The sequence below is a fragment of the Mesocricetus auratus genome, unplaced genomic scaffold, assembly GCF_017639785.1.
Source record: "Mesocricetus auratus isolate SY011 unplaced genomic scaffold, BCM_Maur_2.0 Super-Scaffold_100028, whole genome shotgun sequence".
NCBI lineage: Eukaryota > Metazoa > Chordata > Mammalia > Rodentia > Cricetidae > Mesocricetus > Mesocricetus auratus.
Genome location: NW_024429209.1, coordinates 15,093,545 through 15,117,774, shown reverse-complemented (window position 1 = coordinate 15,117,774; position 24,230 = coordinate 15,093,545). Strand labels below are relative to the sequence as shown.

The window sequence follows — 24,230 nt, the reverse complement described above, 5'->3', positions numbered from 1 at the left end:
CAAGATACATCGGTTCTAGAACTTTCATGACCGGCCCTGGTTTTCAATAAACCGATTTCCCGGTTTTTTCTTCTCTCGTCCCAGCACTCGGATAGTGGCCGCGAGGATGGTCCCCTCCGAGTCGGTCCACGCCCCGGCCAATCTGAGCCCGGATGCTAATTAGCTACGCTTCCCTGATGAACACGCCTTTGTCACATGTAGGGCCGGACTACAAGGCCCAGCATGCCTCGCCCCTCCCTGATCAATGAGGGCTTATTTAAATGATCTCTGAGGTCTTGGACCCAGGCCAATCAGCTGTCAGGGCTCATGATAAATCGCAATGCATTATTGATAATAATAATTACTGGGACATGCGCGTTCCGGCCGAAGGGGGGTAAAATTTCCTAACTCCAGGAATTGGTGGCAAGTCACCAGGGCTCTTCCCGGCGCCCCGATGCGCGCACCATGTCGAGGCGCAAGCAGGCGAAGCCCCAGCACATCAACTCGGAGGAGGGCCAGGGCGAGCAGCCGCTGCAGCAGCCGAGCCCCGACCTCGAAGAGGCGCCGGCGGCGGAGGAACCGGGTGAGTGCGGCTGCGGCCCCGTCCGTGCGCCCGTCCGTGCGTCCCGGGAGGGCGCTCCCCGCACCGCCGTGCGTCCCTCGAGGGCGCGGGTTTCGGGAGCAGATTCTGGAACAGGACTTTTGGACTCTGTTCCGGGAAGGGAGAGGCGGAGAGAGGGACGGAGGGAGGTAGCTTCACCGCCTCCCTCTTGAAAGTTTCCCCCAGTTCTTATTGTGAAGTTGGCGCCCCGTTTTCCCTCTGCCTCTCTCCCTCCAGCTTTGGCTCTCCTCGTCCTCAGTCCGATAATCGGTTTCCCTCGCCTCGGTACACAAGCACCCCCCCACCCCGGCTACTTGGGCTTCCCTCTCCCCCACTCTCTCTGGTGGCGCCGCTTTTAAAAGAAAGAGACCCCAAGTCTCCCCACCCTCTCTGCCACCCCGTTGGGGGGCTCGGGGGGAGGGGCGCACCTCTGGGGGACCCCCCCAGGAGGGCGATCTGTTGCACGCGCCCCTCCCAGGCCGAGTGGGGGAGGGGGCGCGACCTCTCCCCACCCCCAGGCCGGGGTGCGGGCCACCCGCGCAGCACAGAGGGCGGGGGAGGCCGCTCGGTTTAGTTCCCTTTGGGGGCTTTTAAATTTTCTTTTGTAATTTTAGATATTTCGTTGACATTTTTTTTCCCGTTTACTTTTTTTTTTTTTTTTTGCTGCTTTCCGCCTTTCCCCCGGGGCTACGCCGCCTGCTGCCGATCCTCGCCCTAACCTTTCGGGGCCTGACCTCCAGCCATCTTTGATTTCCGACTATCTAAAAATAACCGCGGCCAGCGGGAGGGTGCCGGCCGGGCCCGGGCGGCGGGTGCATGGTCACCCCGTCGGAGCGCATCCTCGCTGCTTTATATATTTATTTATTTTTAGTGCGGATCCTTCGGGCGGCACCGCTCAGCACACGCCCGGGAGGTGAAAGGGGGAGAGGTCGTGCTGCGGTTGACCCGGCCCGCGCCTCCGCGAAGTTCAGGACCTCGGCTCGGCCGTGAGCTGCGGGCGAGCGCCTTCCCAGCCGGTCTCCACCAGCCCCTCACCCCGGGCCGCCGGACTGTCGCCGGAGAAATTGGGAACGTGGGGGGAGGGGGTCCCCTTGGGCCTCCCGCCCGATCCAGCTCTCCGCGCTGGGTGGGCGGTGCACGGTAGCGGCGGACTCTGCGCGCTCCACTCGGGACGCTCCCGCTTTCCCGGGAGTGCGGTCCTACTCTTCCGCGGCTTCCCGAGTTTATCAAGAGTTCTGTGACCCTCCACCGCATTGTTATTTTTTTCCCCCTCGGGGCAAATGGAAGGTGGTTACTTGGTCCAGGGAGCGGATGTGAGTTTTGGGGCGTCGGAGCATCCCACATCATAGGGCTCTGCTGTTGGGATGGACTCTTTGTGCCTTGGCCAGGGGAGCTGGTGTGTGACTGGGTGGGTGGGTGGGTGGGTGGGGGAGTCAACGAGAGGCTGGGTCGCCTGGTCCACCTGGAACAAAAGGGTTAACCCTAAGCCCGCCTGCTTCCTCGGGAGAGGAGGGGCGAGCTCCCGGCCCTGACCCCTCCCCTGGTCTTGTGCTGACCTCCCATCCCCCTCCATTGGGGTGAGCGCACACTAGGGTGGATTTTTGTTTGTAGATGGTGGTTGACTTTCTCGGGGGCGTGGAGGGGTAGCATGCTAAAGAGGGGCTTCCGAAATCTCCGCTGCCTGGAGTCGCGCTTTAACCTGGCTGTGCCCTGACGCCGCTGGGCGCGCGCTGCCACCGCGCCTTGGGAAGAGTTTTCTGCGGATCACCCGCGGTCCGAGCCGGGCTAAGCGCGCTGGCGCCCTCTGGAGACGGGTCATGTGCGGACCGGGGCACACACCTGGTGAGTGAGGCAACCTGGGCCTGGAGATCCGCTCCGGGGGATCTCTGCAGGGTTCCTACCTTCCCCTTCGCCGTTTGTGCGTGGGTGTCTGCGCCAAGAATTCTTAGGATATATTTACGGAGCCCTCATTTGTGGCCTTTGGGAAGAACTTTTTTTAAGTGACTGTATTTTGGGATCAGTCTCAGTATCGATAGATGATGATTATAATCTTTATCGCGAAGCGTTTGGATCCCTCTTGATCAGTCCGTTGGAGAATGCAGTTTTTGAGCTAGGAAAATGAAATCCGGGCAATAATTAGCAGATCAAAAAATCCGCAGGTGGTCGAGGAGACTGGGCTCACAGTACTTAAAGGAAAATTAGCATTTTCTCAAAAGAGTTCCAAATGCCTTTTGTGCTAAACTGGATTACAACCTTCAGCTATTACGATTCCCAGGTTTTTAGTAATTTAGCTCCCGTTTCTAGCCTCTATTGACCTGCCTGTGCTGGCTTTAGTTAAGGTTTCAAGCGAATTTAGAGTTCCCCAAAGGGGGAGGGGGCTGTAATTTGCACACGACCTTTTTTATTCATTAAATTGCATGTAAAATGCATTCCCTCACCCTCAGTGGCGCTCAGCCGCCAGTAAACGATACTTTTGTCATTGATGATGGGGGGGGGTGGTTTAGCAGGCTCTCATCTAAGTAGGGTGCTGGGGGACCGTTTTGGTCGGCTGAGGCATGGTTAGTTTCTCGAATTTCTGCCTTTCGGATGTAAAGAGTCAAATGAGAGTTTGGGAGAAAAGGATTTTGGCAAGATTTGGTAAGAGAAGGTCAGCAATCTATTCTGGGTGTCACCTGGTGGATTATCCCCTCCCCCCCATCCAGTTTTGGGTACTTGTATACATTGGCAGTGAGAAGATGTGCTATAGAAGAAGCATATTGTGTGTTGAGAGTGTGATTGGTAACTTTGTTCAAGATGTTTTTACTAGTTCCAGAAATAGGAACATGCTGTGTGCCAGACCCCAGGCTTGGACCTTTTCACACCTTATTGTTTGGAATTTTACTCTACTGGAAAGTTAATGGATGCTCCAGGGTGACATGACCTGGTCCGTTTTCCTCCAATATAACTTTAACCCTCCTTGAATCGGTGGGTGTTTGTTGATGGTCCTAGAGCGGTCAGTGATGGGATGTTCTCCTTTGTAAGAGGCGGCCATGGTTGGTGCTTGAAGCTGATTTGGTTTGGTCATTTTCCTTTTGATTTCCCCCCTACAGCACAGGGTCTGTCTGTGTAGCTACGGTGGCTTTGTTACCATAACCATCCCAGCCTGCAGTGTTTCTCCATGCTCATGTCTTTGCCTCCAACAGCTGGGATGGGAAGCATCTGCCACCATGGCCAGCCCCCTTTGACTTGTTCAAACTGCCTTTTAGAAGCTGTGGATGATGGGACCCCTGGGAAACAACTCAGAACTAAAATTTTGGTACATATCTTGGTGAGGGCGCCTGATTTGAAACAAAATGAATAGGAAATGCATTCAGGAGGTTACTAACCATTATGACTTTAATCTGCACTTTTTTTTAGCAGACACACCTGAACATGTTAAAGCCTTGAGACAGCCTGGAGACAGCCTTATTCCAGGGAGAAGAGAGCTCTGCTCTCTCCGTCTTGGAGTGTGCAAGCTTATTCCAGTTGAGGCAGGAGGTGACTGGGCATCCCTTACCTTGACCAGGCTTATTCTGAGCCCTTTGCTCTTGAGAAATTGAATTCTTCTAAATTTCGTTTGCTGCCACGATGTGCATGGTCGAGCTCAAATGTCATCTTTGACCCACTGAGTCATTCCACTGTTTCTCCTTTTCACCCTTTCTTTTCCACGGGGCCCCTGAACTTTGATCCGTGACTGCTTTTACTTTTTGTGGGGTTTTTGGTTAAGGAGAGACTTAATATCAGGTCAATTCGACCTTTACGTGTATATTTCAAGGCTTTGTATATGAAACTGGTTAAAGAACTCCCTACAGCTGGGTCAACAATACCCAGAAAGACATTAATTCCTTTTTGTTTTTTTGGTAAGCACTTATCCTGGAGGTGGGGCTGGGCCTGAGATACTGTGTGCCTTAGGTAAGCTGTTCATTGTCATTCTCCTAATACAGCGCCAGTAACAGATAAGCAAAGCCTGAGTCGCCAGGCTTTTATCGAGATGCACAGGTTTTATTTTATTTTTTAACTGTTTGAGTGTCTCCCGGCCAGGGATTGGCCTCCTGCTTGATTAGCTCTCTTTCTATACAATAGTAAGCCGTGTTTTCCATCCATCTGGCCGAGATTGAATCTAAGACCCCTGCTGGGTTTACTGCATTCTTCCAACTTACTGGATAACTAGATGCTGAAGAGATAACATTCCTAAAATTCGGGGTGGGGGATGGAGGCCCTGCTTGCTGGCGCTATCCCTGTGGACTTTGGCTTTCCTTCCCTTCAGGCTAACTTAAGCATAGCCAGCAATTGTTCCTAACAGGGTCTTCTTACTCCTCGGCAAATACTGGTTCCACTATTTGCCGATGGTGGTATGGATGAGTTTTTTTTTTTTTTCTGCCTAAGCAAACAGGCTGCAGTTTTAAGTGGGATGTTGCTGGAGCATTGAGCAGCCAGGCTGGAAGGAGGGAGGCTGGCTTTGGGGCTTGTGTATACAGCGAAGGCAGTTGGCATCCTGGCTGTAAATCACTTGGAACCGGGGAATCCTTCTGGAGCAGAGGTGCTTAAACTTTTGTGTCACAGATCCCTTCGCTGCCGAATGCTGAGGGTGCACAGAATTCTAGGGAACAAAGTACAGTGACCAGCAAACATTTCGTCCTCCTTATCTTCCCCCCAGGGCTATTGAAAAAATGACAAAGATGACCTCGTGCTGGCTATTGTTTCTGGCAATTTCGCCCCTAAACAATGCAGTCTTGAGAACTATTTACATAGTATTTGCATTGCATGTGGGTTTGCTAAATCCCGGAGATTAAAAGTTTGGGGGTTGGAGATACTGCTCAGTGGGAGAGCTCTCTTCCCTAGCTGGTGTGAGGGCTTGGACTCAAAACCCAATGTGGGGGTGGGGGTCATACCAGAGGGTGAGCTGGTAATGACAGGCTCCCTCTGAGCCTCTGCCTTTAGTGGCTACAGGGACCAACTCCTTTGCTGATATTTGGGGAATATTGTAGTAACGTGTACCTCTTTATTGATTAAAAATGGCAGGTCTGGTATCCTGTCTGCCAGTCAACTGCCCTGATTATCCAGAAAGTGGAAGAGCACTCCATGATAACATTTGTAGTTTCTGGCTATTATTGTAGTTTCTGCTGTTAATATTGCGTAACGTGTCCCTTACGTGCCTGACTGTAAATCTTTGGTAAATCTGATGGATTGCAGGCTAAGACTGCTGCTGCCTTAGAGTCAGTCTGCTTGGGAAGCCAAGCAAGACAGGAGGCTTTGCAGGAATTTGGGGTCAGCCTGAGCTACATAGTGAGTTTGAAGACAGCCAAGTCTACATAACTAGACCTTGTATCAAAACAAAAGTTAAGATCGCCTGTATGAGAATTGGAAGAGTTTGGTTCTTGGTATGTACAAGGTCACTTGATAACATTTCGTGAGGGATGAAGCAATTAAGTGAGAAATTCTTACTGAGCCTTAGTGTTTAGTATCTGCATCTGGGAAATGGGTTCAAAGATACTTCAATTGCCTGACTACAATTGCTGTGGCTTTTTTTTCCCCTCGAGACAGGGTTTCTCTATGCAATATCTCTGGCTGTCTGGAACTTGCTCTGTTGGTCCGACTGCCCTCAAACTCACAGAGATCCTCCTGCTTCTGCCTCTGAGTGCTAGGATTAAAGGTGTAAGCCACCACCGCCATGCTTTGGCCTTTTAAAGACAGGTGGGGGAGTGCTTGCCTAGCATGCGTGAGGCTAAGCTGTGCCGTCCGTCTTCAGTGTTGCATGCTTTCATTCTGGCTTAGCACTAGGGGGCTGGGAGCTGGAGCTGGAACGTTCTCAGTCATCTGGACACAGCGTTGGAGGGCGGTCTAGGCCACTTGACTCAGCCTCAGGAGACAGTAGGATCTAATGGTCTGTGTGGGGCATTATTGGTTTCCAGAGTGGGTGAGGTGGAGAGACAGAGTGGACGCTGACTTCACTGGACGCGCTTGCACCCTAGTTGGTGCCAGTTTCAAAGGGACGTTCTGGCAGTTGTGACCAATACCTTTGACCCCAGCACCTGGGAGGTAGAGCAGGCAGAGATCCAGGACAGGCAGGTTACAGAGTTTTCCATCCCAGGCTCCCAGACCCTGTAGACATCTGTGTCTGCACACACCCACACTCCCCAGACTGTTTTCCTGCCTTTCAAAAACATTCCCTTCCTCTCCCGAAGCGCTGTAATATGCTTATAATCCTGGTTGAGGCGGAAACCTAAGGAGGGCTCCTGGGCTATGGTGAATTCAGTATGGCCTGTGAGAGAGACTCCAGTTCAAACGGCAGTAGAAAGTCTGCCATCAGGCACGGTGGCTCACACCTTCAGTCAAGCACTCGGGAGGCAGAGGCAGATAGATGGAACTCTTGAGTTGAGTTCGAGGCCAGCCTGGTCTTCAGAGCGATTTCCAGGACAGCCAGGGCTACACAGAGAAATCCTGCCTCTAAAACCCAAAACTAAATAAACAAGGAGAATTTTTTGTGCCGTTCTCCTAGAGAAGACAAAGTTATTTTTGGATAGCTTTTTCTTTGGTGGGGGCGCTCATATAGTACATGAGTTATATATGGAGGAGTGAATCTTCAGGGTTTTTTTTTGGCATACTTTTTTTAAAATTTAACTGGATTCTTGGTAGACCAAGAGCCATTGGTGTCTCTGTGTCCAAACACTGGAGTTGTTGAGGCAGAGGGTACAATTTAGATAGGCAGCCATGCAGGGAAGCTGGCTTCACATGTGGCTACCCTTCTCCCTGAACCTGTTCTTCCCACAGGAAGTCTTTAAAAAGATTTTTTGTTTTATTTATTTGTTTGTTTGTTTGTTTATGACCGGATTCTCTGTCACAGCCCTGGCTGGCACAACTTAACACTTCATTAGTTTTCCTTCCTTACTGGGTGTCCTGTATCGGCCGCCTTGCCTTGTAGCCAACAGTGACCTTGAACTTCTCATCCTCTGCCTCCAGTGCTGGTGTTTCAGGAATGTGCAGTCACATGACCGACTTATTTTGTGCTGGGCTTGTTGTAACCCACCCCCTTCCCAATATCAACTAAGCCACGTTCCAAACCTTTTTTTTCCCTCCTTACCCTTAGAGAGAGCGCAGTGTGTCTCTGCTTGGCCTTTACTGGCCTGGTGTGCTGGACCTTACAGATGGATCTGCCCCCGCCCGTCTTGTTCTGGGCTTCAATTGTTCTTGTTCCTGGCTTCCTAGTCAGCAGGAGCGTTTGTCTTCTAGACGCCCCTGTGTTGCTGAGAGAAAAGGGAGTTGCGGTCACAGGACATGTATGTACCAGGGAAAAGACCTAACACGGGTGCCGTAGTGCCCCTTCCGGGTGCGGTAAGAGCTGCTGAGTAACCCTTGCATGACTTGAAGCCACTGGTCTGCGGGCCTACTTGCATCACTTTTTTTTTTTTTGGTTTTACGAGACAGGGTTTCTCTTGTTTTGGAGGATCTCACAGAGATCCGCCTGCCTCTGCCTCCCGAGTGCTGGGATTAAAGGCGTGCGCCACCACCGCCCGGCTTGCATCGCATTTATAATAAGGGCTTTTCTCACGCATGCCTGCGCGTATGTCATGTACACGCAGGGCCCAAAGGTAAGAGGAGGGCGTTAGATCCCGTGGAACTGGAGTAGTAGATCACCATGAGGGTGCTGGGAATTGAACTCGGGTCCAGTGCAGGAACAGCCAGTGCTCTTAGCCAGTGAGCCATCTCATGAGGCTGGCCTATTCAAGACTCTCAGAAAACAATATTGAAGACCCAGTCTAGGCCTGTAGGATGGCACAGCTGGTTAAGACGCAGTTGGCCGTCTCGAACCCAGATGGATAGAGGAGAGAACCAACTCAGCTCCCTCAAGTTGTCCTGACCTTTTTACATGGGGTTGCACTAGCAAGCCCATTCATGTGGCCACCGACAAATAACAAAGGACAGACTCGGAATCCTGAAGAAAATACCAGGCAGAACAGTCCTAACTCAGTCTTCCGTACTTGAGTCGTGGAGTTGAATGGTAGCAGATGGAGGAGTAGTGGTTTGGTGTAGTGAGGTGTTTGCTTCCTGTTTCTTTCTTTGGTTTTTCAAGGCAAGGTTTCTCTGTGTAACCTTGGCTGTCCTGGACATTGCTCTGTAGACCAGGCTGGCCTTGAACTCACAGAGATGGATTGATGCCTTAGTGGCACCTTTAGAATACCTTTGTTATCTGGAACAGATTGGTGTTCTCTTGGCACCTTTAGAACTTGGTTATCTGGGATGGATTGGTGTTGTCTTAGCAGCACCTTGAAACTCCACACCCCTAAGTGACAGATGCATCGCCTGGGTTGAATGTGATTTGTGATATTTCATTTTGCATAGGTCATGGAGGAGATCAGACCCAGTTCCAGTGTCCTTGGCAATGGGGCTTGGTTTAACTATCTAGTAGTGGCCCATGGCTATAATCCTAGCACTTGGGAGGCCCAGGTGGAATTGCTGTGAATTCAGTGCTAATCTGGACTACAAACAGATCCTATAATAAAATAAACAGCTGTTTATCCTATGTTTCTGCTAATAACTACTACAAGTTGGATAACGGCAGTTGATTGGTCTTCACAGACGTGAGAGGTCTGAATTTAGGTGACAGGGTTCCTCCTGGAGGCTCTGGGAAACAGGTAAGGTCCCTATGGATGGTTCTTAGCCCCTTGACTCCATCTCTGCCTTGGACTTCACAAGGCTGTCTTCTCTGACTTGGGTGTCTCACTGATTTCTTTTCTTCCTCTTAGAGTGATAGATACTAAGATTTAAGACCCAGCCTAATTTTTGACAAAAGACCCTGTCCAAGCTAGGCATGGTAACAGACTCCTGATCTGGAAGATGAGGCAGGAAGGGTTAGGGGTTCACAGCAGGCTTGGGGGCTGCCTGGGCTAAGTGACAGGCATGGGTTATGAGGCTTGGTGGTGTCTTCTAGGGAGGGACGTAATTCCTTAGTTTAGTAATTCAGGCTGTAGGGACTTTGTGTCTATTACACACACAGTCTTCTTGAATCAGGACTGGTGGCAACGGGGACCTGTCTGTCTGTCTGTCTGTCTGTCTGTCTGTCTGTCTGTCTGTCTGTCGAGTGCTTACCTTTATCTCTCCTTGCACAGGTGCCCCAGTGAACTCCCCAGGGAACGGCGATGAAGTGACAGAGGACACGGTCCCGGCGAAGCGCCCTCGGCGGGAGGAGACTCACGTCTGTGAGAAGTGTTGTGCTGAGTTCTTCAGTCTCTCTGAGTTCGTGGAACACAAGAAAAATTGCACTAAAAATCCTCCGGTCCTCATTATGAACGACAGTGAGGGGCCAGTGCCTTCAGAGGACTTCCCCAGAGCTGTCCTGAGCCACCAGTCGGACAGCCCAAGCAATAAGGACAGTCACCAGGACAACAGCAGCAGCTCAGGGTATTCGAAGGAAAAACTGGACATGGACTCCATCCTGTACTTAAAGACAGAGGCTACCCTGCCACCCACACCCCAGGACGTAAGCTATGCACCCAAAGGCAAAGTGGCCAACACCAATGTGACTCTGCAGGCGCTCCGTGGCACCAAGGTGGCAGTGAACCAGCGGAGTGTGGATATCCCTGCAGCTCCTGTGCCAGCTGCCCACAGCATCCCCTGGGTCCTAGAGCAGATCCTGTGTCTGCAGCAGCAGCAGCTTCAACAGATCCAACTCACCGAACAAATCCGCATCCAGGTGAACATGTGGGCGGCACACGCGCTCCACTCTGGAGTGGCGGGTGCGGACACTCTGAAGGCCTTAAGCAATCATGTGTCCCAACAGGTGTCCATATCCCAGCAGGTGTCCGCCGCTGTGGCTCTGCTCAGCCAGAAATCCTCAAACCCGGCTCTGTCTCTCGATGCCTTGAAGCAAACCAAGCTACCTCATGCCAGCGCGCCCTCCACAGCAGGCTCGCTGTCCTCGGGGTTTACGCCCTTCACCTTGAAGCCTGACGGGACTCGGGTTCTCCCCAACTTCATGTCTCGCCTCCCAAGTAGCCTGCTACCTCAGACCCCGGGCTCTGTGCTCCTTCAGAGTCCTTTCCCTGCTGTGGCACTCGACCCGTCCAAGAAAGGGAAGGGGAAGCCTCCAAACGTCTCTGCGACTGCGACGGATGTCAAGGTCAAGGATGAGGCCGCCCTCGGCAAGCACAAGTGTAAGTACTGTAGCAAGGTTTTCGGGACCGATAGTTCCCTGCAGATCCACCTCCGCTCCCACACCGGAGAGAGACCTTACATGTGTTCTGTCTGTGGTCACCGCTTCACCACCAAGGGCAACCTCAAGGTACACTTCTATCGACACCCTGAGGTGAAGGCAAACCCTCAGCTGTTTGCCGAATTCCAGGATAAAACGGCGGCAGCAGGCAACGGCTCCCCCTATGCACTCCCTGTCCCTGCCCCTGTAGATGAATCAAGTCTCTCTGTAGACAACAAGCCTGTCCATGGCACGGGAACCCCTCCCATAGGGCTGCCTCAAAAGCTCACTTCGGGGCCTAACCCCAAGGACCTCATGGGTGGCTCCCTGCCCACTGACATGCAGCCAGGGCACTCTCCAGAGAGTGAGGTGGGAATTCCGCTCCCTGGGGTGGGGCTTGTGCATAATCCCCCAAGGGTTGGGGGCCCCCAGGGGAGTGGGACCCCGGAGTCAGGATCGGAGACCCTGAAACTGCAGCAGCTTGTGGAGAACATTGACAAGGCCACTGCCGACCCCAACGAGTGCTTCATCTGCCATCGAGTACTCAGCTGTCAGAGCTCCCTCAAGATGCACTACCGGACCCACACAGGGGAGAGACCGTACGAGTGCAAGATATGTGGCCGGGCCTTCTCCACCAAAGGCAACCTGAAGACCCACCTTGGGGTTCACCAGGCCAACATGACTGTAAAAACACAGCACTCGTGCCCCATCTGCCAGAAGAAGTTCACCAACGCCGTCATGTTACAGCAACATATCCGAATGCACATGGGTGGCCAGATACCTAACACGCCCCTGCCAGAGAGCCCCTGCGACTTTACAGGTCCCGAGCCCATGGTCGTCAGCGAGAATGGCGGTGCCAGTGCCGTCTGCCAGGAAGACGCAGGGGAAAGGATGGAGGCAGATGACATCTGCCCGCAAGATCTTCCGGGTGGCTCCTCAAAGGTCTCCAAATCCGCTCCTGGTACCCACCTGGTGCCACCCATTGTGGGCTTTTCTGTGATGGCCCCCCTGGATACTCAGGGGAAAGGGGCTCCTCCCCCTTTGGGCCTGCAGTGGCAGAACAGCCAAGAAAATGGCTCAGTAGAGAGTGACAACTGCCTAGCCAATGACTCGTCCTCGCTCATGGGTGGTGACCAGGAGTGTCGGAGCCGAAGCCCAGATGCCGCAGAAACCATGTGCTTCCAGGCAGTGTCTCCTGCCGATAGCAAGGCAGAAATTGTCAAGTCCCGGTCTCCTGAGGGCATCAAGGCCGAGGGCATCGAGAGCGGCCGCATTGACACGGAAGGTGATGAAGCTTTGGATTTCACTTAATGTCCCTTTTGGCCTCAAGGTCACCAGAAAAGGAGCCTGGGTTGAACTTGAATGTGACTTGAAGCAGTTTCTCTGTAGGGCAGTTAGCTATTCTGTGCTAGTGGGTAGAGGGAGCTGATGACTGTCCGTGTGGCCTAGCCCTTGGTAGACTTCTTTTTTATCATGGGTCTTGCAGGTTGAGTGTGGACAGCATGGCTGTTGGTTTTGTTTTGATTTTTTTTGTTTGTTTTTTATTTGACCCTATGGGTAGGTAGGTGTGTTTGGGAAAGTAGGCACTGTTTGGGCCACAAAAATCAAGCAATAGTTGCTTGAAACTGAGGTCCTGCTATGAAACACAGTGTTCACATCTGAAAGACAATACTTTATGTTAGATGCATCGATTTGAGGTGTCCATTGCTCCAGAATACCTCATTAGAATCACAGAAAATGCCTAGGTATAGCGTAAAGGGGACTTTATTGTGGTGCTGGGATTTCAGCCTAGGACATCAGCCCTCTAGCCTCCATCCTTATTATTTTTATTTTCTGATAGGGTCTCACTATGTGGACCAGGTTAACTTCAAACTTGATCAGCCTGCCTCCTCGCCCCTTATGTGCTGGGATTGGAGGCGAGTGCCACCCACCGTTACCTTGTTTTTTTCCAGGGGGCTGGGGAGGATACCAGCCTGAGTTCATTCTACACAATCTTTGAACTCCTGCCTCTACCTCCCAAAGAAGTAACTGAGATGAAGTAACTGAACCCTTGATGGCGGTATCTTATTAAAAACCTGCCTTGTCTGCACTCACAATCTGAGTTCAGGTCTCCACGTAAAAGCAGGCATGCTGTGGGAGACAGACAGATCTCTAGGCTCACTGGCCAGTAGCCTAGCCCACTTGCTGACGATAGATCCATAAGAGACCCCCCCCTCAAAGAGGTGATTGGTAACGGGCATTTTCTGTAAGCTAATAATACTGCGGAGGATTTGCTTCATACGGTGAGTTGGGTATTAGATGATAAAAGTCGGTCTCTTTCCCCTCTCCACATTAGCTCGCACTGGCATCCCATCAACATATATCCACGCACAGCCCACCTATGTCAAAGTTGAAGTTCCTGGCACCTTTGTGGGAGCCTCCAGCATGTCCTCAAGCATGACACCTTTGCTAGCCGCACAGCCACGCCGACAGGCCAAACAGCACTGCTGTACGCGCTGCGGGAAGAACTTCTCATCTGCCAGTGCCGTTCAGATCCACGAGCGGACGCACACGGGAGAAAAGCCTTTTGCCTGCAACATATGTGGGCGAGCCTTCACCACTAAAGGCAATCTGAAGGTGGGTTCTGATGGGTGTTGATGGGCACTGATTGCTGTGCGACAGCTCTATGTATGGATAGAAAACATCCATCCGTTTATGGGATGTTCTGGGCCTTTGAAGCTTGGAGTTGCAGAGGCAGAAAGCCAGGGGATTCTCTTGAGTTGGAGGCCAGCCTGGTTTACATAGTGTGTTCCAGGCCAGCTAAGGCTACATATAGTGAGACCCTGTTTCACAGAAAAAACTGGGGTCGGCCGGGTGTTGGTGGCGCACGCCTTTAATCCCAGCACTCGGGAGGCAGAGGCAGGTGGATCTCTGTGGGTTCAAGGCCAGCCTGGTCTACAGATCGAGTTCCCGGACAGCCTCCAAAACCTGTCTCGAAAAACCAAAAAAAGAAAAAGCTGGGGTCTAAGGTGCAGCTGGAGTGTGGGTTAACGTTCACAAGCTCAGGACTTCAGCCACAGAACCACTGAAAAAGGGAGAAACCTACTGTAGTCCTGCCTTTATTCCAAGCACTGGGGAGGCAGAGGCAAATGGATCTCTGAGGCCAGACTAGTCTACACAATGGATCCAAGACAGCCAGGCCTACACAGATCCTGGTCTCGCCCCTGCCAAAAAAAAAAAAAAAAAAACCTGAAAAGAAGAAGTAGAATCCAGCTACATCTCAGCCAGCTCTTGAAGCTTTTTGTTCTGGAACAAAAGGTATTCCAGGCTGACTTTGAAGTCATTGAACTTTGAGCTCATGACCTTGCCAGTACCTCCTGACTGCTAGTGTGACTTGTGCCACCAAACCTAGTTCTTACTTAGTTTAGTGACTAAGAATGGAACCCAGGGTCTTGTGACTGCTGGCTAAGCACTGTCGACTGCGTTCCAGCCTTAGTCTTTTTCTCCTCCTTTGCTGTCTTCCTTCCTTTACTTATGTTGTTGTTTTGTCTTGTTTTCCTTTTTTTTTTTTTTTTTTTTGAGACAGGGTTTCTTTCTGTAGACCAGACTGACCTTGAACATAGAGATTCTCCTGTCTCTGCTGGGATTACAGGCAAGCACTACCATGCCCAACTGTTTTGTGTCTCAAGTAGCCTAGGCTGGCTTAAACTCCAGAGTCCTCGGACTGCTGGGGCTATAGGTGTGAGCCGCCTTACCTAGCTAGCTCTCTTTTGTGGGTACAAGTGTTGCCTACATGGAGTTGTGCACCACGTCTGTGCCCTTGTACTAGTGAAGGTCGGAAGAAGGTCATCCATCAGGTAATTGTTTCTGAACTCCCATGCGGGTTCTGGAGTCAGGAACTCAGGCCCGGCCCTGCAAAGGGTAACAAGGGCTCCTGACCACTCCATCTCTCTAGTCCCAAACTGTGATGTCTGTGGTCAAGTGTGGTGAGTCACAGCTATAATCCCAATAGTCTAGATAGCTCAGGGCTGAAGAGCATTTGCTGTTCTTGCAGAGTATCCCAGTTTCATTCTCAACACCACTTGGTGTTGGAGACACTGATTTCATTCAGGGGTCTCTTTATCTCCTGCGCTACCAGAAAGCTCAAGACCGACTCATTGGTGCTGGGCTGTGGCAGCTCCGGAGTGCTTGCCTAGTGTTCAGAAAGCCCTTGGCATCCCTAGTCCCTTTCAAACCAGGCTTGGTGTTTCCAGTTCTTGGGAAGTGAAGGTGTAGGAGCAGGGAGGATGAGTATTGGATATTCATTGTCAGCCCTTGGGGCATCCCTAGTCCCTTTCAAACCAGGCTTGGTGTTTCCAGTTCTTGGGAAGTGAAGGTGTAGGAGCAGGGAGGATGAGTATTGGATATTCATTGTCAGTCTAAGCTAGGAGAAACTGTCTCCTTTGTTGTTTTTCCAGACAAGGTTTCTCTGTGTTGCCCTGGCTGTCTTGGAACTCATCTGTAGACCAGGTGGGCCTTGATCCACCTGCCTCTACCTCCCAAGCGCTAGGATTAAAGGTGTGCACCACCAAGTCCGTCAAAAAAAATCTTTTTTGAGACAGGATTTCTCTGTATCCTTGGCTGGCCTGGTACTCAAGATCCGCCTACCTCTGCCACCGGAGTCCTGGGATTAAAGGCGTATGCCACCGTGGCCTGGTTTAAAAGATAAATCTTAAAGTCACCCAGGTAGAAGAAGCTACAGGTTGCCTGTCATCTTTATATCAATAGATTCGGGTGGCTCAGTTTCTCTCTACAACCTTGTGTCTTTGCTAGTGGTCTTTTTCCTTCAGCTGGGCATCACATTTCCCTATGAGAGCTGAGGCAGGGGAATGGATGTCATAAGAAGAAGTCTGGCTCCTTAACAGTGCTTGCTGGGTGTTTATACCCGTCCCCAGCAGGGCAGCACTTCGTGTTCGAAAGTTACTTCTGGGGTTGAAAATGGTAGTACATACATCCAGTCCAGCATACTCAAGGCCCCAGCACTACAAAAAAAGAGATCACTTGTATGGGGTCTGTATCGGATACGTATGTATGCATGGATATCCCATGGAGACCAGAAGTTGATGTTGGGGAATCTTTCAGATACTGTTCAGGCAAGGTCTCCCTCCCTCCCTCTCTCCCTCCCTCCCTCCCTCCCTCCCTCTTTCTCTCCCTCCCTCCCTCCCTCCCTCTTTCTCTCCCTCCCTCCCTCTTTCTCTCCCTCCCTCCCTCTTTCTCTCCCTCCCTCCCTCCCTCCCTCTTTCTCTCCCTCCCTCCCTCTCTCTCTCTCTCTTTCTCTCCCTCCCTCTCTCTCTCTCTCTCCTCCCTCTCTCTCTCCCTCTCCCCCCTCCCTCCCTCCTTCCCTCTCCCTCTCTCTCCCTCTCAACCCAGAGCTCGCCTTGCCAACTGCTTTTAGTTGCGCTTAGTTTAGCTAGCCATATGACCCCAGACACCATGTGGGGTCACGGGTGGGCCATCAGACCTGCCCAGCGTGTATGTGAGTGGTGACAGGACCGTGGGTTGATAGCAAGCCCTTTATGAACGAGCCTCTTAGACTTTTAAGTTACCTTTTTGGTTGTTGGTTTTTCAAGGCAGTGTTGTTGTTGTTGCCTTGTTGAGACAGGGTTTCTCTGTGTAGCCCTGGCTGTCCTGGAACTGGCTTTGTAGACCAGGCGGGCTTTGAATTGAGGGATCCACCTGCCTCTGCCTCCTGAGTGCTGGGATTGGGACTAAAGGCGTGCGCCACCACCACCCAGCCTACATTACCTTTTCAGTAATGTTTCCGTCTGCATGTTTGAGAAGTACCCTCCTCCTTTTCCTCACAGTAAGGGTTTTAACAGTGTAAGTGATATGGGGTTGAGGCTCTCAGCTTAGACAGACTGCTGTCTCACTGCTGTCAGTGAAGTGTGACATTCTGGCCTGTAACACGTTTGTGAATGCAATGATATCTGTATCCTAGGCATTTATGTAAATGCACCCATGAATGGCTAGGCAGATGCTTTACCCTTATTTTGGTGGGGATGCTGGCCAAAGATGGCTAGACTGTCCCTTCTGTCTTCTCTTTCCCCGATACATCTACAAACAAGTGCTCAAACAGCCCCAACACCTGAACTGATTCTTTTCTGGCTTATTGACACAAGCTCTCATATGTAGTGTAGGCTGCCCTTGAACTCAGGTCCCTCCTACATCTCAAGCTTGTGTATCACCCCTGGTCCAATTTCTAAGAAAAGGTTATGTTCATGAAGGTTGGGTGGTGAGCGCAGCATGTGGAGGCTGACTGAGCTTGATTTTTGAACAGGCAGGAGACTATCTGATGAAACTTTTTTTGTTGTCCCCTCCACAGGTACACTACATGACGCATGGGCCCAACAATAACTCCGCCCGCAGGGGCAGGAAGCTGCCCATGGAGAACCCCATGGCTATCCTGAGTGCAGAGGGAAAGAGAGTGGCTGAGGCCTTTCCCAAGGAACTCCTGTCCCCCACGGTGAGCGTGGACCCTGCCACATGGAACCAGTACACCAGCGTCCTCAATGGGGGCCTGGCCATGAAGACCAACGAGATCTCTGTGATTCAGAGTGGAGGCATTCCCACCCTGCCGGTGTCCCTGGGGGCCAGCTCTGTCGTGAGCAGCGCCACACTTTCCAAGCTCGATGGTTCTCAGTCGGCCATGAGCGGGAACATGGAGAAGCCTGCTGTTCCCGATGGGGTGACCATGCACCAGTTCCCCCATTTTGTGGAGGAAAACAAGATTGCAGTCAGCTGAGGAGGAAGAGGGTGCAGTGCAGCTGGAGTGAGATCTGCTTCATTGTGGAGCTTTCTTAACCGTCTCCTGCTTTTCTCTTCCTGGGATGCAAGGATGTTTACACTTGTCACCATAGTTGTGGGCAGTCCTACAATCTTGATTGTTGCTATGCTGCTTTCCAAAAAATTAAAACAAAAAAAGAGGAAAATTTAAAAAAAAACCGGAAAAAAAATCCAAAACAGACTTTTTGGAAAGAAGCGGGTTTTGTTACTTGGGACAAACTGTATACTAGAGGCTTTGTGTGACCTCCTGGCTGTTTTCCAAAGACTGTCAACCTGTTTCAAAGTGAAACAGTTGTGGCAAATTGGACCACAGTGGAAGTGACAACTACTCACCTCAATTCAGGGGTGGAGGTGCCGTGTACTCCGTGGTGACTGATGCGGGTCAATGGACATCTGAAGGGACCTGGTTTATATGCCTCCCCGTCCTGTATGCATCTCCTGTTGTTGAATGTACCTTAAGAGAAAGGAAGAAACGAACCCTCAGAAAAACTAAGGTGGCCCAATCAGCCCACTCCCTGAAGCCTTAGATCCTTTGTAGGACGCCCACAAACTGACCCTGGTCCCTAGGGAGCTCACCACTTACCCTGCTGCTCTTTTAAAATGGTTTAGAGCCCCAAAACTGCCACCTGCCCCCCATCTCCCACAAACCACCTTCTTCCCAGACCCTGGAGTGGAGGGCACCGGAGTGGGTAAGTCAGGTGATTTCACCTGGTTCTGCAGTGCCCACTGCGTTGTTGGACAGACTGCATGCATGCTCCTCCTTAGGGAGAAACTCCTAGCAGGGCCAGGCGAGTCTCGCTTCCTGCTCCCAATGTTAAGTCACGTTACCTTCCTGTTACTTCAATTTCCTTATCCCGAGTCGTGAAGATTTTCACACCACCTCTGCCATTATGAAGGTTGTAGTGTTGAGACAGGCAAGTCTTGGATGTGAGGGCTTATTTATCTACCTCGTTTATTTTTATTTTTGTAGCCAAAAAAGTCTATTTTGCTATGTTGTGACCACACAGTGTTTCCAGGTCTTAAATTTAGGAGTTAATGTGGTGAGAAGAGCCTGATGTTCAAGATGTCTCCATGGTTGATTCTGTATTTTATTTTATTTTTTTATTACATTTTTTGTATGTGTAATAATTTCGAGCAGCTGTTGTAACAGTGTTCTGATGGTTTAATGAGGGAGGAGGGACACACTTCTAGCTCCTGGGTAGGAGATTTCTTCCTGCCCCGTGGAATGCCGTTGCCAAACTGAGGGTGGAGGCTCAAAAGTCCACCAACTTCCTTTCCTCTTGTTGCACCTGATTTTAGGATCCAAAACTTTTGTGTTTTTTTTCCTGCCGAGTTGTGCCTTTCCTTCTGGGATTGTTAAGTGAAGCCTGTGATAAAGGGTTTGCTGGTTAGCCTGTTCACTGTTCACACCGAAGTGGTATTGTTACAGAGGACACGCCAGCCGTGGCTTCTCACACCCTGTGAATGAATGTGTGAACTGTGCTGTAGTTTTACCTGCTGATACTGTCTGTCCAGAAATAAAATTTGAGTTTTTTCTTTCCCCCACCAGGTTTGTGCCCACCAGGTTTGTCTGTGGTTTTTCTGGTGTGTTCCATTTGCATAGCGTTCCCCTGGTTCTTGACAGTGGTTCGTTAGGTCCATCCTGGACCTGTGTGTGTGGTGGGGGGCATAAAGTCAGCCTGTAGCTTGGCACCTCCTTTTCATGGGTGTATGTGAACCTCGGCTGTCATTCTTCAGGTACTGAGTTACCTTGGGCGTATTCGTTCTGCATTGTGTGTATGCGTTTGCATAAGAGTGCTTGTGGAGGGAGACTCTCCTTACACTAGTGGGATCTGGGAATTGAACACTTAGCAAAAAGTGTCTTGCATTCATTCTGGCCTAGAACTAAGTAGGCCACCTTTAGGGCGGTTCTGTTTGTTTATTTTGTTTTTGAGACAGGCTCTCCTGTAGCACAGATTGGAGGGTGGTCTATGATGTATTTGATACTTCATTCCGATGGGGAAACCCTGGTTTTCAGAGCATTGCAGTCACCCAGTCTCACCTAAAGACATCGATGTAATGTAGGTGGTGTGTTTTGTGCTTCCTGGATGAATGTTGATTTCCCAGAATTAAAGCCGGTGAGTTGACCGTCAAAGCAACATCATCAAGGTGTGCAGACCTTGAAGCTTATCCAAGAGGACGGGCAGCTGCCACTTTATTATAAGGTCGTGGGGAGGGGAAAAACAGCCTCCAGCATAGCAAACAGCAAAAATCTAAAATACTGAAATGTTCATGCTAATGCTAAAATGTTTAACCTTTTTTGGGGGAAAAATGAACTTCCAGCAAATGGGACTAGTCCCTGCCTTATCTCCAGCCCCCACCCTATACAGCCCTTAGGCTAAGAACTCTCAAATTGCAAGCTATCTGATAAGTTGAAATGAATTTACAGACTGACACAAAACATAGTTAATATCCACAGGGCAAGCCCTCAGCGGGTGGGGACATCTGCATTTCCATTACAGTCCTTTATAACAAAATAACTCAGCTCAAAGCTAATTCAGGTCTAGGTGAAGCATGGATTTAGAGGGACGTCAGTCATCTCTGTGTCTCCAGTGACCTTCCAAAAGGTCCCCTCCAAGAAGCAGTCTGATAAATCTCAGTCCTTGGACTGTTCCCAAGCCCTTAGAACTAGTGAGATGGAATCTTCCTTGGATTCCCTTGCACTTCCTGGAACGTTTCCTGGAAACAGCAGTATTAAATTAAAGTTTAACGCCAGGTGTGAGCCCACACCCATAATCCTGGCACTTGGAATAGAGGGATAATTTCAAGGTCAGCTGGCCTGCATGATATATCCTTCCACAGTTCCATGGTGTGGCCCTGCTTTCCAAAGACAAGCTGGGAAAAAGGGATTGGGTTATTAAAGATAAACTTATTGACATTGGGTGTGTCCCAAACCTCAGATCCTAGCACTGGGGAAATAGAGACAGATCAGGAGTTCGAGGCCAACATGGGACCTTGTCTAAAAAGGGCCATTGAACCTGGCAGTGGTGCTGCACGCAGAAAGCCTGCCTCAAAAAACAAGAAATAAGTAGAAGAAAAACTCAACTTTCTGTGTTGGGACTTTGGTTTTACTATGCAGCACAGGCTTGCCCAGAAATTTCAGCTGTCCTCCAGCCTCCCAAGTGTGAGGGTTTCAGGAGTGAGCTCCCTTCCCACCATCTAAACGGTTTCTGGTAGTGTTTTAAAACGAGGCAGAGGCAGGCAGATCTCTGAGTTCCAGGCCAGCTTTATCTACAGAGCCAGTTCCAGGACAGCCAGGGCTACATGGAGAAGCCTTGTAAAAAGATAGGCTCTCAATGTAGCCCTGGAATTCACAGAGATCTGCCTGCCTCCTAAATCTGGGATTAAAGGCATGCACCATCAAGTTGAGCCCAAAACACTTTAAGAAGTTGCACTTACTGTGCGTGAGTATCTGAGGGAGGATGTGAGCCCGTGTGTGTGTGCAGGTCAGAGGAAACTCAAGACAGCTGATTCTCTTGCCATGTAGACCCTGGAGATTGAACTCAGGCTTGGTGGCAAACGCCTTTAACTGCTGAGCCATCTAGCCAGCCACGTGCAAAGACTTGATTCTGAGTGCAGTCTTCCCTGTCTCCTCCCCCTCACCTGTGCCCGTGCCCGATTGGTTAGCCCTCCTTACGGAGATGTAAGCAGCCCACACCTTAGGGTCTCCTGTGAACGTGAGGTCCTGTGGCCTGAACCAACAGACTTGGGTATAGTCTGGTCCACACGTGTTGGCATCCACGGAGGATGTCATGTGAACCCCATGGTTTCTGTTCTGTAAAGTAGGATCTGGGCTAGGTTCCCTTATTCCCAGATCTTTCTAGGTACCCTGGAGTCAAGGGCCTCCTGCACCCAAGTTCTGTTGAATGGATAGAGCTGTCATGGGACCCCAAAAGGGCAGTGGTGAGAAGGCAGAGCTGGGCCAAGAATGTGCTGTGCTCCTGAAGTGGACCCCAGTACAAGTTACCCACCGTCCCTAGCCGTGCTGTTCTGATTCTCCCTTAGGCTTGGGCCCATTCAGAACATACCAGGATATATCAAAAGGCTCTTGGGGGATGGGGCTGCAGCCCAGTTGGTAGTGTGCTAGCCCAGCATGCAGGAAGCCGGGCTTGCATCAGTGATAGTGCTTAAGCTAGGCCTGGTGACAGGCACCTGAAAGCCCAGTTACAAGTAGAAGTTCAAGATCGGAAGAGAGATATGAGATTAGCTACATCGAGAGTTCAAGACCAGCTTGAGATATATGAGACCCTGTCTTAAAACCCTTGATGTCTATAACCAATCTACGTGCGTGAGCATGAAAGGTAGTTGCGTGTAGTACATGTTTTATATCATACGGACTCCCTGGAGGACCTCACGGTTTACTCCTGTCTCATGGAAGAGTGTGCCCTCTTAAGAGCTAAAAGGCTTTTTGTTATATTAGGGTTGTTTTTGCTTTTTGAGACAGAGTCTCCACATGTAGCCAAGGATAGCCTCCAGCTTATGGCAAGCCTCCTGAGTTGGCTTCTTGTGTAACCTACAGCACTAGGACCAGTTGATACAGACTTTAAATGTCTTTCTCCATGAGAGAGTGTCTTATTGGAAGGAAGCTTTAAGAAAATAAGCATCTTGTAGGCCAGGCTTGTACTTCATTTCATCAGGAAGATTGGGAATTTGAGGCCACCGAGACCTCCTGGCCACACAGAGCTGGCTGTACACTGGTTCTGCTGACACTGCAGATCCTTCTAGCACCCCTTGAGGCCGGAACAACTGCCCTGAGCTCTGTTAACGGACAAGGAAATACCCCTCTCCCACACACACACAGACAGCGCCCCCAGTGTGGAGCTTGCCAGAAGTTTCGCAGCTAGTAGGCACTGGAAACCTACGGGATCCTGGATGACAAGCTGTTCTCATTCAGTGCCAGTTCAGGTGGGGGCAGCCATAGGCAGCTCCAGGAAGCCAGGGAGAGCTTGAATGTATGTGGCACCAGGATGGCTGGTGTTGGCCCTGCTGTGACCAGAAGCCCCATTTCCTGATTGCTCTGAGTGTGAAAGGCCAGGCCTTGGAACCCAGTCCTGCCTGGTGACCTCGTGGTTTTGTGCTGGTTACTCTTGTGTTTCTCTCCCTCACTCATGAAATGGGTTTATTCATTTCGATTTAGTGGGCGGAGCTGCTGGGATTCCTGCAAGTTTGGGCTGTAACTAAAATCAACTAGAAGTCACTTCAGCTGGGTATGGTGGTGCGCACCTATAATCCCAGCACTCAGGAGGCAGAGGAAGGTGATCTCTGTGAAAGTGAGACCTTGTTTGAGGAGGCCGGGACCTATGGGAAGTAGGATTTGCTCTTTCTGTAATGGGTCCTCCTAGATGTACTTACTGAGCCCCAACTGTGTGCCATGCCATACATGGTGTGTCTATGTGTGTCAGGGAACCTAGGACTTCTCCCTGAAGTACCCTTCTAGAAGAGAGCAGGCAGCAAGCAGGCCAGGTCAGCTGGCAGAAGAATGCCGTTTCCTCCTCAAAGGTTCTTGTGGGAAATGCCTTTGGGACCTTAGTCACGAGTTTTGGTTGGTCTCTTTGCCCAGACACAGAGACATTTGGTGACTCCCTACTGACCAGAGAAAATAATATAAAAGGCTGACTCTGACAGGAAACACCAATGGGAATTGCTCCTCATATTGTCCTAGAATAGTGGGTTTATGCTAGTTACATGGTGTTACATCTTTTTTTTTTTTTTTTTTTTTTGGTTTTTCGAGACAGGGTTTCTCTGTGGCTTTGGAGGCTGTCCTGGAACTAGCTCTGTAGACCAGGCTGGCCTCGAACTCACAGAGATCCACCTGCCTCTGCCTCCCAAGTGCTGGGATTAAAGGCGTGCGCCACCAACGCCCGGCCATGGTGTTACATCTTAAGGGGCCTGAGTCACATACTCATTCTTAAAAAAAAATGATTTGTGTATTTTTAGCCTGCATGTATGTCTGCTATACATTCAGTACTGACAACGGCCAGAAGAGGGCATCAGTTTTCCCTGGACCGGACTACAGCCACCACATGACGTGGGTGCTGGGAATAGAACCCAGGTAGGTCCTTAAGAAGTGCTCTTAACCACCTAATTTTCCTCTCCAGCTTTCTAAATGCTGATTTTTTTTGGGGGGGGACACTAGGTTTTTCTCTGTGTAGCCCTGGCTGTCCTAGAAAAGGCTCTGTAGACAGGCTGACTGGCCTCGAACTCAGATCGCCTGCCTCTGCCTCCAGAGAGGTGGGATTCAAGGAGTGCACCACCAAGCCTGGCTCCTATATGCCGATTAAAAAAAAAAAGGTTTGTTTTTATTATTTTTAAAATAGCATATGCCTGTGTGAGTGTGTGCCACGTGTGTGCAGGTGCCCTGGCAGGCCAGAGAGGGTGTTAGGTCCCCTGGGGCCCAAGTGGCAGGTGGGTCGAGCAGCGGTGGCTGCTTTTAAATGCGGAGCCTATCTCTGCAGCCATGAGTTTTCTTAGTTTCACAATAACCTTCTAGAGAGACAGACAGACAGAGACCCCGTGCAGGCGATCAGTGGTGGGGCAGGGCTGTGTCTAGGGAGTTGGCCCCGGCGCAGCTTTGAGTCTGTGGGATCGAGATTGTAGGAATGC

General features: G+C 50.6%; 1 protein-coding gene and 1 long non-coding RNA gene across 4 annotated transcripts; one reads left to right on the top strand and one right to left on the bottom strand.

Moving 5' to 3' along the window:
- The first annotated feature begins 265 nt into the window (after positions 1-265).
- Positions 266-19,133, top strand: Sall4 (spalt like transcription factor 4). Of its 3 annotated transcripts, none has more exons than XM_005074446.4 (4): positions 266-562; positions 9,706-12,072; positions 13,123-13,403; positions 17,128-19,133. In XM_005074446.4, the coding sequence occupies exons 1-4, from the start codon at positions 445-447 to the stop codon at positions 17,545-17,547; spliced, it is 3,186 nt and encodes a 1,061-aa protein (XP_005074503.1). In that variant the 5' UTR covers positions 266-444; the 3' UTR covers positions 17,548-19,133. The 3 variants fall into 3 exon arrangements, with proteins under 3 accessions (XP_005074503.1, XP_012972050.1, XP_021085405.1); XM_013116596.3 differs by having other exon boundaries at positions 267-562; positions 9,706-10,749; XM_021229746.2 differs by lacking the exon at positions 266-562 and adding an exon at positions 2,165-2,422.
- LOC121134514 lies at positions 17,096-23,345 on the bottom strand. Its single transcript, XR_005871602.1, has 2 exons — positions 17,922-23,345; positions 17,096-17,697 (listed from the first exon to the last, which is right to left on the bottom strand). It is a non-coding gene; the product is annotated as an uncharacterized LOC121134514 (long non-coding RNA).
- Positions 23,346-24,230: the final 885 nt, after the last annotated feature.

Coding starts and splice junctions, on each gene's coding strand:
- Sall4 (XM_005074446.4), top strand. CDS start 445: ATGTCGAGGCGCAAGCAGGCGAAGCCCCAGCACATCAACTCGGAGGAG. Junction 12,073..13,122: donor CGGCCGCATTGACACGGAAG/GTGATGAAGCTT, acceptor TCTCCACATTAG/CTCGCACTGGCATCCCATCA. Junction 13,404..17,127: donor CCACTAAAGGCAATCTGAAG/GTGGGTTCTGAT, acceptor TCCCCTCCACAG/GTACACTACATGACGCATGG.